General features: G+C 38.1%; 3 protein-coding genes across 5 annotated transcripts in view; 1 reads left to right on the top strand and 2 right to left on the bottom strand.

Annotated features, from left to right (window-relative positions):
• Positions 1-4,278, bottom strand: part of LOC106520965 (collectin-12) — a 32,381-nt gene extending 28,103 nt beyond the window's left edge. The window contains exons 1-2 of one of the 2 annotated variants that reach the window (XM_014013305.1): positions 4,032-4,278; positions 2,502-2,552 (exon numbers count right to left, since the gene is read on the bottom strand). In XM_014013305.1, the coding sequence (XP_013868759.1) occupies positions 2,502-2,552; positions 4,032-4,038 (58 nt within the window). In that variant the 5' untranslated portion in view covers positions 4,039-4,278. The remainder of the gene's footprint in view (positions 1-2,501; positions 2,553-4,031) is intronic. The other variant, XM_014013304.1, reaches the window with a different exon arrangement.
• Positions 4,279-9,134: 4,856 nt separating this feature from the next.
• On the top strand, positions 9,135-12,603 carry tyms (thymidylate synthetase). The gene is made up of 7 exons (XM_014013302.1): positions 9,135-9,463; positions 9,707-9,780; positions 10,378-10,552; positions 11,605-11,706; positions 11,774-11,949; positions 12,043-12,114; positions 12,193-12,603. Exons 1-7 carry the CDS (start codon positions 9,238-9,240, stop codon positions 12,328-12,330), a joined length of 963 nt encoding a protein of 320 aa, XP_013868756.1. The 5' UTR covers positions 9,135-9,237; the 3' UTR covers positions 12,331-12,603.
• enosf1 (enolase superfamily member 1) overlaps positions 12,581-14,613 on the bottom strand; it is a 5,438-nt gene continuing 3,405 nt past the window's right edge. For both annotated transcript variants that reach the window (XM_014013300.1, XM_014013301.1), the window contains 5 exons: positions 14,117-14,158; positions 13,889-14,018; positions 13,010-13,109; positions 12,847-12,928; positions 12,581-12,765 (listed from right to left, as the gene is read on the bottom strand). In XM_014013300.1, the coding sequence (XP_013868754.1) occupies positions 12,673-12,765; positions 12,847-12,928; positions 13,010-13,109; positions 13,889-14,018; positions 14,117-14,158 (447 nt within the window). In that variant the 3' untranslated portion in view covers positions 12,581-12,672. The remainder of the gene's footprint in view (positions 12,766-12,846; positions 12,929-13,009; positions 13,110-13,888; positions 14,019-14,116; positions 14,159-14,613) is intronic.

Genomic DNA, 14,613 nt, shown 5'->3' with positions numbered 1-14,613 from the left:
ATTTTAATCTAAAACCATTAATGCATGTCGTCTGTGATTAATAATTTGGACAGATGTTTTTAAAAATGGAAATCTGCATGTATCATAAATATATCTGAAAGTTATCAGCAAAATCAAAATGAATTCAAAGGGACATGAATGGGGATTCACACGGAGCCTTGAGGTACCCCATAACTAAGTGGGAAGAAGAATACTTCTCTGAAGGAACAACTGAAACTATTTAAAGGCTGCACTTTTAAAGCTAATTACACAGGAACACAGGCAGAGAGAACACTGTCATTTATTGTGTTAAAGGCTGCAGTCAGGTCTACAGTACCAGGATGGCAGAATCACCGGAGTCCACAGTTAATGCAAGTCATTTTACACATTTCAGCAGCTGTTTTGTTTCTGATGAAACCACATTATAGCAATTAATTTGCAGGATCAATCATCTACAAAAATATCTTCATTACAAACAAGCAAATCTATAAGAAAACCCAGAGAAGGCTGGAGAGGGCACAATGAAGCAAAGAACAAATATGCTTCAACTTTATGCTTTTGTTCCACTAAAAGGTTAATGGTTTGAGTCTTATTTAACTGATAGATTTCAGTTTGTCAATGTTAATAATGAATCTACTGCTTACACCAGATTTAGTCATGGTGTTCCTCAGGGTTCAGTACTTGGACCAATCCTCTTTACTTTATATATGCTTCCATTAGGTAAAGTTATTAAAAAGCATGATTTCCATTGTTATGCTGATGATACTCAGTTATATTTATCCATGAAACCTAATGAATCCAACCAGTTGCTTAAACTACAACCATGTCTTAACGACATAAAAACTTGGATGACTCTTAATTTTCTGCTTCTAAACTCAGATAAGACAGAGGTTATGGTTTTTGGACCTGAACATCTTAGGGATCAACTTTGCAGCCTTTCACCTTCTCTGGATGGCATTAATCTGGCCTCCAGTTCTAATGTAAAGAACCTTGGTGTTATTTTTGATCATATGTCTTTTAACCCCCACATTAAAAATATTACCAGGACCGCCTTCTTCCACCTGCGTAATATCACTAAAATTAGAAACATTTAGTCCAAAAACGATGCAGAAAAGCTGATTCATGCATTTATCACATCTAGACTGGACTACTGTAATTCTTTATTATCTGGACATCCAAAAAACTCTTTAAGAAGTCTTCAGTTAATCCAAAATGCTGCTGCTAGAGTTTTAATGAGAGTTGGAAGGAGAGACCATATTTCTCCAGTTTTAGCTTCTCACCACTGGCTCCCTGTCAAATTCAGAATAGAATTTAAATTTTTACTCCTAACATATAAAGCTCTCAACAACCAAGCTCCATCATATATTAAACATCTTATTGTTCCATACTTTCCTAACAGAGCACTTCACTCTCAGACTGCAGGTTTACTTGTGGTTCTTCGAGTTTCTAAAAGTAGAATGGGAGGCAGAGCTTTCAGTTATCGAGCTCCTCTCTTGTGGAATCAACTTCCAGTTTCTGTCCGTGAAGCTGACACTCTGTCTACTTTTAAGATTAGACTGAAGACTTTCCTTTTTGATAAATCTTATAGTTAGATTTAGGTTTCCTGAATTATTCTTCATTTCTGCTGCTATAGACTTAGACTGCTGGAGCACAAACTGAGCACATTTCCTCACTCTGCTGTTGTCTTTAGTCTCTATTCTCTACATGTTTATTGTAATTATTTCTATCAATAACATGTTTTTTTCTTTTGGTATCTTTTCCAGAAGTAGGTGCTCCTGGACCAGTTCTTCTGTGTTCACCTGTGTCTCTTTCCTGTCCCTCAACCCAGCCGGTCGAGGCAGACGGCCGCCTGCCCTGAGCCTGGTTCTGCTGGAGGTTTCTTCCTGATTAGCAGGGAGTTTTTCCTCTCCACCGTTTGCTCAGGATGGGAGACTGTGATGAAATGATTCAAYRCAGCCTGCTGGCTTCTTCTTTAGATTGTTCTTTTTCTCATGTACAGTCCCTTGAGACAATGTATGTTGTGACTTGGCGCTATATAAATAAACTGAATTGAATTGAATTGAACTGAATTAAATTGAAACAAACCCAGAACTATTTCAGTTTGAGTAACCACATTTTTTTAGTTCCTAGACATGTTTGTGTGACTCGCTGGGTTTAACTAACTCAGGGTGAGTGGATGAAGGACTCTGTGAAGAGTTTKTGAAACTTGTTGATCTGGTGAGCTCAGTCAGGGAGCCTGCGGTGAGCCAGACCCCGCAGACCGGCAACCGCATTCATGTTCGACTCAAATGTCAGTAGAGATGAGGCTCAAACATCCAGGCTGCTCTAATATTAACAATGGGCTCAATTATAGCAGCATGCCAGCTAATATAAAGGTAAAAGAAAGCGAGTTAAGCCCACACACTTAGTACCTTTTACTGATGGCAATTTATTCAAAAGACTATAAAAGTTTATTAGTCAGAGCTCCAGCAGGGCTGGTTTCTCTCTGCTCCAGATTTAAGAAAAACTTCTCATGCACTCACCGAACCTCTTGTATCCAAAAGATTGTACTTCCTCCTCGTCTCCAAAGTCGTCTGTGGGACAAAACCAGAAGCATAAATGGTTAAAAAACATCTCCTGTCTTTGTGTGTTTGTATGTGTGGAGATCGGTGGTCCCAGGAATGCAACGAGCTGCGGTTTCTCTGGTTTGTTTACAGTAAACCTTAATTACACTCTGCTGCCATACACTACAATGAAAAGTGGAGCAAAAAAAAGAAAACATGGAGCAACATCACTGGTAATGGTAGACAGATGGAGCTGAGGGGAGGAAGACATGGGAGATGGAGAGGGATGAGTGTGTGTTTATTGTTGGGAGGTCAGAGGAGGTTAGATTAGAAGGAGACATGAATGCAGAGAGGATCCCACATTCCTGAGTGTTACTTMAAATCAAGCATTCTTCTGAAAACAACCGGAGAATGTTCCCTTAAAGGGGCTGCTTGGAGTTAAAACACWAATACAGCAAACTTTTTGTTTGCATCCTTTCTCAGACTTTTATAAATTTATGATAAGATCATATTCAGTTTAGATTTCTCAAATTGTTTATTCTTTTATGAGTCATCTAAATYGAAGGCTTTTAATGACTTTCCACACAATTTTGTTATTTCAGATTTATGTTACTGTCACTAATAGTGCAATATTASCTTGACATTTTTACAAATGTTGGTTTTCAACTTACATGAGTTGGTTGAACTACTTTTAAATAACTTGAATTACTTGAACAAACTGTATCGTTTGCCAGGTTTAATGGTAAAAGTTGCATCACTGATCGGTTTTTATTCTTTCAGCCAGACTAACACAAAAAGCAAATAACTTGTTAAAAAAAGTTTCTAACAACTCTAACAATACTTGTTTTAAAGCAACAGTTCCGATTTTTYGTGGTGTTTTGTGGAAAGGTTATGAACAAATAGTATCTTACCTGTTGTTGATAGCTCTTTGAAGCTAGGTTCAAATAGAACAGTTGAACTCATCAGATAAACAAGCTAATGGTTATTCAGAGCAGGATCTAATGATAAAATTTCCAAACTGAGGTCATTCAAAGCGCTATCTACAACAGGTAAGATATTAATTGTTCACAATTTTCCACAGAACTCCACTTTGAGAGGTCTGAAGTATTACTATGAGAAACATCATCCCCCCAAATATTACTTTACAAACACATTAAAATGAACCAAACTAAACTGGAACAAGAATAAACATATAGTTGAACCAGCCATAAAAGAGAAATTTGATCAAAACGTGACCAAATATTATAAAACACAACATTGTAACTGTTTGGTGATAAATTTGTATATAATTTTCCTCTCATTTTTTTAAGACCTTGTGTTTTTGAGTCTACATGATTTGTTTTTTAACTGGGGTGCAGCTGATGGGTAACAAAGCTCTCACTCATTCTGCAGAACCGAACTGTCATCCAAAGCAGACTCAGCACAAAATTAATCCCAGCATTGAGCAAAGTTAATTTTATTTAAAGCACAAATCCACATGTAGTCTAACAAAAMGCATATAGTTCGTACCTTTCATGGCGTTTTATAACTTGTTGACTGTAGAAGCGATGAGGATCCCGGTCACTTTCTGCGCATCTCCGCAGCATCCAGAGCAAAGTTGTTCCCGTTTCCCTCTGAGTCAAGTCCTTGTTTTAGTTTCAGCTCCTGTGACTCATGTGTTCATGTCTCTGCACTCATGGTCTCTGATCTCCTGCAGATCTGAGGAGGGGTTTCGTTTCTGTGGTGGTCCTGGAGTCTTGCCTCGCAGCCGAGTGTTGCCACCACAATAAAGTTACCTCAAACCAGATCTTACCCTTCCTGTGGGACTTTTCAAAATAAAACCGTGTGTTTTATTTTGGAAAGATATTTTGTGCCAATTGGCCCGTCCGGTGACATAGGATTAAAAGAAATATCTCGTGGCCACGAGATAAATAATGCATGGCCACAAGATAATTATGTTGTGACCATGAGGTAAGAAACTGTCCAGTGTTAACTAGGACAAGTTTGAATTTTATTTTATTATAGGAATGAATGGCATTTGCTACTTCAGTCGCTTGCAGTCAGGCATGAAGTAATTCTTAGCATTTTATGTTTTGTTAAATAAAGACTTTTTAAAATCAATTTTAAGTTTACAACTACAATTTTTTTTTATTTCAACAAAATTAATTGTAACGAAGCCTGAAAGGTTGAACCCCAGGTGCAAACCTGAATGACTGATGGTCTAGAGCAGTGGTTCCCAAACTTTATTTTCTTCTGACCCACAAAATATCCATGGCAAAAACTTGTGACTCCAAATATTACTGGTCTGAGTACACAGACTTTGTTAATAACCCTAAAAACACAGGCCTTTTGACAATCTAAACAGCTTGTACACAAATATAAATACTTGTTTATACTTTTTTTGTGTTTTTGTAATAGTTATAGGGAAAATATTACATCAATAATTATTTTATTACCCTTTAAATTGATTTCTGGAGATTATCCAAGGTGCTTCATGACCCATAATTGGGTCCCAAGCCCAACTTTGGGAACCAAAGTGCAGTGGTTCCCAAACTCTTCAGCTTTTGACCCACAAAATAACAGTAGCAGAGACCTGTGCCCCCAGCTATTTTTGGATGATAAACATTTGTATCAGGTCAACATAACATGGGCATAGTAAAAATATTTTTATACTACATTTATCCATTTTAAATACACTAACCTCACTCCTTTGTAACAACTAAGGMAAAAATGTAATTAATTCAGAAAATCTTTTCAGGACCCCACCTTGATGTTTCGGGACCCCACTTTGGGTCCCGACCCCAACTTTGGGAAACACTGGTCTAGAGATTTTGCAAAAAAAGTCTTTATTTAACAAAAACAAAACACTGACGTGGTAATAAAATAACAGAAACAAGCTTTGGTACGAGAACCCAGAAAGAAACGACCATACATTAAAAAAATAACAATAATCACTACATAAGTATATGGTTAAAAAATATCACACAATTTAAAAAGCACTGACAACAGGCTGAAGACAGAGAAGAATAATATTAAGGGGAATTTAATGAGCTACAACAAGAAACACCTGGGMGMKAGAAYCATGAGGARCAGGTGAGAGTGGGCGGGGCTGCTGGAGCAGAGACAGACAGGAGGAGGTGAACAGAAGAGTACAGAGTAACCAAAATACACTCAGTCTGTGACAATTGTAGTCATTTTATAACCAAATATGTTTGTTTTCTTTCAACATCAGCTTTTTCTTAGTATAATAGAACATAACTTCAAAATAAATAAAAATGTCATCAATAAAAATCACTCATGCTCACACATGGACATGATTCAATTCAATTCAATTCAAATTTAAAAAAAAACTTTATTGATCCCAGAGGGAAATTAGGTCTTGTAACTCATTTAACTAAAGACTTATTGATGGTGATGGCTGTGGGCAGGAAAAATCTTCTGTAGAGGTCTGTATTACAACAAAATTAAAGAAGCCTGATGATGATGATGATGATGATGATGATGATGATGATGAAGGCCTGATGATGAAGGCCACCAGATACAGAGGATGCCTCAGATACAATAAACAACATTACAACAGCTGATGGAGTCTGACGGGTGCTGGGTTGTGAAGGTCTCAGTTGCCCAATTCAACATTCCTGCCAAAATCAGAAAGTTCTTTGAAATTCAAGCAGCTTTTATTTATTTCTGTTTCTTCCTGGTTTTCGGTAGAACTTGATACTGTAACTAAATGTGTCTGGATGCTTTGAAGTCAGCGGTGGCTGCCCCGTCTCCTCCTGTTGGCAAAGAGGAGGTGTGGGTAGCTTTCAGCACCACAGAACCCGGGATGTCTCGCAGCTATGAGGAATAATCCAGCCGGAGATGAGATTAAGTTACTGGAGCTTGATAGCCATCGCTTGAAAATCTGGTTCTCATTATGAAAAATTTCAAGATGTTTGGAGAGAAAAAAGTCACCAGAATTCTGATGTTTTATATTTCTTGTTTTGACATAAATGTGGCTTTGTTGGGCTATTAGAAACACAAAAGTAAAACACAGAGAAAAAGGACAAAAATCACTCACCTACGTATTTGACCCTGTAACTCATTGTGTTTTATGTTTTGGGTTGTTTTGATCCTAAACCAGCAATAAATCAGAATGCAACTACTTTAATGAAAACAGACAYACACAAAAATAACACACACAAAAAATAAATATTAATTTCAAGACACACTGCAGTCAGGTTGATGTCATGTTTTTTTTAAGAAAATAAAGGTTATTGCATAGTTTTGCTGTGACATCTGATGTTTCTCAGAGCCTCATTATTCTTTAACCACAGCTCGTTTTTGGTGTTTGAAGTTCGCCAGCATCCATTTTGTTCCCTCTAACTCTTCCAGGAGCTGCGATAACTGCAGCACTTCCTGTTTCTACTATCTCTCCTGCCTGCAGAAGCAGATCAGTTTTCAAAGCCTGAAAACCCAGCTGCATCCTCTCAGAGAGAACGACTTTGACTAACTGTGTTTTCAGTTCAGCGGGTTACGTCACGTTGTTTTTGCAGTCAAAAACTCTGATCTGCATTACTCTGAACTTTAAGAAAAAGCCACTCTGCTCTGTTTCCTCCTCGCTATTTGGATAACACAACCTTCAAGCCCAGGCTCAGAGCTAACTCATAAATTAAGGTTCCAGATCGGCCTGCGATGATAAAGATACTTATTGCTTGTTTTCTTACGGGTTCGTATTTGTTATTTTACTGCAGGATATAATTTGAGCAGCAGGTTTATGTTAAGACTCCAAAGACTGAAGGGAGGGAGCTGATAAAAAGCAGCTGCAGGTCCTGGGTCCTACAGCCAGGCTCTTGAGGGCCTTCGTTCGGGGTTTGGGGTCTCATTTGCTGGGTCATGGCTTTCAGCAGTAGATTTGGATTCTAACAAGGTTTGGAAAACATAACTGTTCTAGATTTACCATGCTGCTTTTTGTTCTCCGCGTGTTTAGTCAAGTTTTAACTTCCAGATCTCTTCAAGAATCTACCCTTTAATGGTTCAGATTATTTTTTTTGTTGTTTTGTTTTTTTCTTATTTGACCAGTGGTGTTAATGTTGTGGTTGTAAAACATTGCATAGTTCCGTTTAGTGGATTGCACAATCTTCTCTGTAGCCAAACTTTTATTGTAAATGAAAATAAATTAAAACCAGGGCATGACTGCAGTGGTTTAAAAAAAAAAAAGCAAATTCAAAAACAAAAACAATCAAAATGACAATCAGGGTTGTGCACAAATTGCATGTTTTGTAGTAAAAGACAACTATCATTATGCTGATTCTGCTCCTTTAATGGCCTCCAAATCAGAATTTGTCTGCTGTCTGAGCCAAAGGAAGGAGGTGCTGCTGGGTCCCTGCAGGAGGCCGAGGCTTAGCGTCAGTCTGGTGGAGATTAGAGCAGAAAAGTTTTACCTCTGCAGACTGTTGTGTGTGAGAGAGACAGACCTGTAAACAGCCGTCTGCGGTATCTGTGCAATAACGTTGGCTTTTAGCTGACCTGTAGTTACGCTGCAGGCAGAAGTGCTCAAGAACAAATAATGCAAATACACTAATAGGATTTGTGCTGAGTAGAGCCAGAAATGCAGCAAATCCTTCGTTTTATTCATCCAACCTGCAGCTTTCACTCTGGAATCTGATGTTTTCAGAGATAAATGCCCGTTTCACCTTTGTATGGTCATTTTTATAAACATTCCTGAGGGGTCACCTCTTGTTCTGGTGTGGGTTTTCTCAGGACCATAACATAATTATGAAAATATTATTAGTTTGATCTAAATAAATTAAGAAAATAAACCTTGTTTTTTAAGATAACGAGATGATAATGGTGCAAAAAAGAATGTTTTTTTGTTTTTAAACAGTTTTATTATTCAGTACTGCTGTCATGATACCTGGAGATTATTTAGAACAGTGTTGATCTTTGATAGATGTTTCTTCAGTTTCACATTTTGAAATTTAATCAGTTTCCAGAATGACACATTTGTTTAACTGTGATTTTAAAACAGCTTTATCACAATAAAAGTTACATGAAATAATGTTATATTATCAAAACAAAACAGCTGGCAATGCCTGTTGTCTAAAACCTGTTTTGTTCAAAACAAAACAGGTTTTAGACAACAGGCATTGTCAGCTGTTTAACTTGTTGCATCAGCTTATATCTTATTGTAGGAATTCAATAATACTTAACATTACTTTTCTTATAAGAAATGAAATGAATGAATGAAATTACCTTAAAGCTTTCAGGTGAAGTTTGAAAATTTACGCCACCTTGTGGCAACTCAGCATACTGCGCCTGTTATAAGAGAAAGACCCGGATGTTATTCTTCATTAGGATGAGGAGGGTCTGTTATTATTACCTGCATCTAAGGTCTGTGTGGACTGTCTTACTGACTCTCTACTATAAAATGATATCTCTACTGGCCACAAAAAAAATAAACATTGTTTTCTGAATTTTTTCTTCTGAATTTGCAGATAAAGATAAAAAAATAAAATGAAATGAAATAAAACAGTAAAATTAATGTTTTTGCGACTCTAAATAAGTTTTATTATAAAAGAAAATAGAGGCGACATGGGCGCGCTTATTTTGAAAACCTCGCGAGATTTCCGTACTCTCGCTCGCTTATTGGCTGTCGACGGGGTCACGTAACGCGCGAAACAAAAATCTCCCGGGAAAAAATAGGGGCATTTTTTTTTGCTGTGTCATTCTTCCGAAGCTGTTACCTTCAGAGCTGATGCCCGCCACTGCWGAAATCCACGCCGGAGACATGCAGCAGGAGGCCGCCTGTCAGACGCAGGACAGACCGGCGGAGAGGAAGAGGACCTCCGGCTTTCTGTGCGATGAACGCGGTTACCTGGACCTGGTCGAGCACATCATGGAGAACGGCCGCAGGAAGGGAGACCGAACCGGGACAGGAGTCGTTTCTGTGTTCGGTGCTCAAGTCAGATACAGCCTGCGAGGTATTGTATACTTATTTGTTGTTTACTTATTTAGAAACTATAGTCAGCACATTCATGTTTTTAAGCTATACATCTATCACCCCGTTAGATATTTTTAGTGTTTGATCTTTTAAAAAMTGTTGCTTTATTTTTATTTTTAATGAAATTCTTGTATTCTGACTCTGAGACACTTTTGCAAAAACAGCTGCTTTATGTTGTTTCACCTGCATCMATGTGACACAGTGTTTTTATTTTTACTGACAGACCAGTTTCCCCTGCTGACCACCAAGAGAGTTTTCTGGAAAGGGATCCTTGAAGAACTGCTGTGGTTCATCAAGGTGAAGCTGATGGGAGGGGTGGGGGGGTTGGACAGGTTTGGACGCATTAACCAGTCTCTAATGCAGGGGTGCCCAAACATTTTCCCTGAGGGGGCCAAAATGAAAATCTATCCATGGCTACGGGCCAAATGCAGTTATATAATACATGAAATACAAATACTTTTAAAGTAAAGTCCTTTATTTTTAACGATTAAGCTGTGCAATGGCCCTCTTTTGTTTTAGTCTGTGCACTTGGAGAAAGTCTGCCATACGCTCAAGTAGCAAAGGCTCATGGGACATATCATAAATTGATAAAATATGAGTTTTTGTGGCCTTATAAAGTGTGCAAATCTACATGCGGGGTTAAATCTGATCTAAATATTTCTTGTGGTCGTTTCATGTTTAATCCTAATAAATCAAAGATATGTCAGCACCATGACTGAAAACTACCTTCACTACAGCCCTTTTATATAGTCATTTGACCAATGGAAATACTGTTTCTACCTATAGGATAACAGGTTACAACCTTGTAACTTTGGCAACTGTTGGTGGGCCAAATCAAATGGGGGCCCCACTTTGGGCTCCTCTGCTCTAATGTTTGCTTGCTGCGTGTCGCAGGGATCAACAAACGCCAAGGAGCTGTCAGAGAAAGGTGTGAAGATCTGGGATGCCAACGGGTCCCGAGCCTTCCTGGACAACCTGGGCTTTACAGGCCGAGAGGAGGGGGACCTCGGTCCTGTTTACGGGTTTCAGTGGAGACACTTTGGTGCAGAATACAAAGACATGCACACAGGTGCTGTGGAAGAACTCACGCTTTATGTTTATTGGACAAAGAAATGTGTTGCCTTTGTTTGTAAACACTTCAAACATTAATTAGACAGGTTGGTGTAGGACTACTTCCTGGATCTATAATCTGAATGCATTTAGGCAACATAATTTTGACAAAAAAAATGAATGAATAATTAATTCTTCATTTATTATTTGTAGCTTGTCAGTAGAAATGACAACTCCTTCAGGACATTCTGGCCATGACTTCAGCAATTTATGGTTTAAAAAGACCTTCCTCAAAAGAGACATTTTATTTTCTTTAATAAACAAAATAATATGTCTCTTTTGAGGAAGGTCTTTTTAAACCAGGGTCAAAGACAAGTGGAAATGTTTATTCCCCCTCGGGGTGACCCTTCATGAAATATTTAGCTTTTTCTGCCTTTTTTTCTCATTGAAAATGATCGGAGCTGTCTTTAACATCCCTAAAACACTTTAAATTATTCATGCATTTTTTTTTACCTTTTTGTTCTGATTCAGTGTTATTTTATTTCTTCATTATTGTGTTGATTTCAGCTTCCTTCCTATTTTGCTGATTTTAGCATTTTTAGCTTTCTTTTTGACCTTTTCTGCTATTCTTTTGCAATTAACTTTTTGTGCTTCTTACAGCTTTTTCAGCTCATTGAAACTTTTTTATGCTTTATCTTATCTTTCAGCTGCTTTCTGCTCATTTGAGCTGATTTTTGTTCTTTAGCTATGTTTTAAGCTTATTTGAGCTTTCTTTTTTAGATAATTTCTTTTAAACTTTTAACCATTAAGCATTCTCACTGTAGTTTTGCAGAAAATGCAAATTCTCTAGTAGTTTTCTGTCTTTTTGTTTTGGTATAAACTTTAAGAATCTGTCATTAAAACATTAGGATAGTTATTTTTTTAAGAGTTGGAATTATAACGTTCTTGTTGGCGTAAGCTGCAGATACTGATTTATGCCTGAAGGGGGCAGAGTTGTGCCATTTAGTGAAATCTTAATCTGAAATTCAACCATGAGATGCAGGATAAATGCAGCTATTATTCCTCCATCAGATTACACGGGACAGGGTGTGGACCAGCTGCAGAACATTATCGACACCATCAAGAAAAACCCAGAGGACCGGAGGATCATCATGTGCGCTTGGAACCCAAAAGGTGAGTCACATTGAGCTTTCCCTGCAACAGCCTGTTTGGTTTTTAACGTGCCTGCCTACGCTTTCAGACCTCCCCCTCATGGCTCTGCCCCCCTGCCACGCTCTGTGTCAGTTCTACGTCTGTGACGGCGAGCTGTCCTGTCAGCTGTACCAGCGCTCGGCCGACATGGGTCTGGGGGTGCCTTTCAACATCGCCAGCTACGCTCTTCTCACCTACATGATCGCACACATCGCAGGACTCGAGGTGGGAGTCGAGTCTCTTTCAAGTCTGTTTCGTCCCGTTGATGCTTTCACCATCGCCTCACACTTTTTTGCCTTTTGTCTTCCAATTCGTCAGCCTGGAGACTTCGTTCACACTCTGGGAGACGCGCACGTCTACATCAACCATATCGAACCTCTTAAAGTGCAGGTGGGCTGTTTTTTTTTTTAAAGGTAATTTTTTTTCTGCTTGATTTAATCTCACACAAGCTTGTGTGTAAATGTGCAGCTCCAGAGGGAGATTCGGAGTTTCCCCACACTGAAAATCAGGAGAAAAGTGGAAACCATCGACGACTTCCAGGCAGAGGACTTTGAGATCTGTGACTACAACCCACACCCCACCATCAAGATGCAGATGGCAGTGTGAAGGTCCAAATCATCTGATGATTGTTGCACTGTGTGTAGGTTTAAATGGCAGTTTGCCCCAGTTACAGAAAGGGACCTAATAGAGATGTTGCTGTTTAATGGGTAACGATGTAGCAGAAAATGTTATATTTTTCATGTTATGAGAAAATGGCCTTGTTTTTTTGGCATTTAAATGTGCTTTATAGTGTTTTCTATTAATAAATTATCTAAATCTAAGTAAAAATGTGATGATTGTAATCAAACACTGAACATTAAAAAGACAAATTGTTACTGATTTCATGTAGAAGTGTTTCTGACTCTAATACAAAGGGTTTGATATCACAGTGTCAAACGTTTTCAGTCCTCATTTCTTCCTTTGCTGTTTCCAAATGTCTCCTTCAGGGTACTGATGGTTCTTCACCGACGACTCGAGCATCTCACAAGAATAACCTGGATCCTAAAATCAGGAGGCATCACGCACAAACATTTATTTCAAACTTACTGTTAGCAATGCAGACTTTATTTATTTTAGATTTACCTTCGGAGGCATGTAGCAGGCGTTCTGTATCAGCGCAGGACTAACGAAATGTTCATGGAGGTGGTCCACATACTCACACATTCTGTGAAACATCAGAAGGTTGTATTAGGTAAATAAATACGGTGATTGTTGTTTTTTTAAAAACAACAACCCTTCCTTTTACCGGTCGTTGAGATCCGCTGACACACAGATGTAGTCGAACAGAATAAGATGCTGGACGAGCTCACACAGACCGACTCCTCCGGCATGAGGACACACAGGAACTGAAGCAAACCAAAGAGTTTTAAATATTCTCACCTTACTAAAACAATGGCTTAATTCACTTTTTTAAAAGATTTTTTTATTTATTTTTTCAGGAAACAAATGTGCCATATGACAGACATGTTTTGAGATCTCTGACAAACGGGGTAAAAAAAAAAAAGACTCAAGTCACTATTTCAGGAAAGCACTGATATGCGTCTTGAAAGCATTAAAACAGAACAGCAATGGATCATTTCAAGGTTAGCGGGCGGAGCTCTCTTTTTTCGAGATAAATGCTGAAGTTGTCTGGAAATTCCCTGCTGCGGGACAATAAAGACTATTTCTATTCTATTCTAAATGGCAACACAATTGGACAAACTCAATCAGTAAATTTAGTTATACAGACCATTTGCTCTAAACTGATTTGTGTTAAACTTTCATTAGGATTGTAGATGAGATTTTTCATAAATATAAATCTGCTTTCTGAGCTTGTTGAATTTTGACATTTCCAGTGGTGTTTTTATAGCAACCTCAGGCTTTTCTCAGTCGACCTGTGACCTGGAAGAGTTAGGCTCCACTAATACTCCTAACTACAAACTGGTCTATTAGTAGCACTTTTTTTATCATACAGGGAAAATTCAGACACTTTTTCCAACACTAGATTAAATAGATTTTTTTGTATTCAACACTTTTTTTTTCAGTTTATAAAGATTATCGCAATTTCCTTTTGTGATTTTTTCCCTTTTGTTCATCAAGCAAGTTGATAATATCCATGTGTAGTTACGTCAAAGAGTAAAAATACCTTTGAACTTGTGGGCCATGAGCAGCACAGCCAGGTTCTCGTTGACGCTGCCCAGCCTGCAGCTGTCTATCTGAACAAACTGAAGCGCTGAAGCCTGGAGGAGCTGCTTGAACATCACCCTGTTGTGGCACTGCAGAAGAACATGGTGTGAATAAAACCAACCGATAATATCAGCTGACCAGATCCAGTCTGCCTGTGGCACTTATTAGAACAAGCTGGAGGTCCAACCTGCTCCCCTGTAGCCACTCCGATCCCGAGTGGAGCCAAAGCCTGCAAAAAATAATAAATAAATAAAACAAACACATCAGATTCTTTAACCATAACAACATAAATTTTTGTTAGAAAGCAGATTTGAAGGATAATGACATTGCCAATATGCTAATTTCTAATTTGGCAAGACTTCCCAGCTAATTTGGACCAATAAACATAAAGCCAGTAGTTATTTCAAGCACCGAATATACCAATAWTTTTATGATTCTTATTCAAAAAGCCTGAAAAGATATCGTTATTCGTTTGCTTCATGCTCGTGTTTAGTGGAAAAATGAGAATTGGAAATTGGTTCATTTTCCAATTTTTTACTTTGTTTCAAAAACGAAAAAACAAGTCATTTTTTGGTATTTTCAGTTTTTGTTTCAAACAAAAAAACAAATGAACGAATGATACACGGATTCACATAATTACAGACACAAATAATAAACTTTATAGAAGGAAAACATAAAAAAAAC

This window comes from Austrofundulus limnaeus, unplaced genomic scaffold (assembly GCF_001266775.1).
Source record: "Austrofundulus limnaeus strain Quisiro unplaced genomic scaffold, Austrofundulus_limnaeus-1.0 Scaffold100, whole genome shotgun sequence".
NCBI classification, from domain to species: domain Eukaryota; kingdom Metazoa; phylum Chordata; class Actinopteri; order Cyprinodontiformes; family Rivulidae; genus Austrofundulus; species Austrofundulus limnaeus.
The sequence above is the reverse complement of the archived record's forward strand: the minus strand, read 5'-3'. Positions and strand labels throughout refer to the sequence as shown.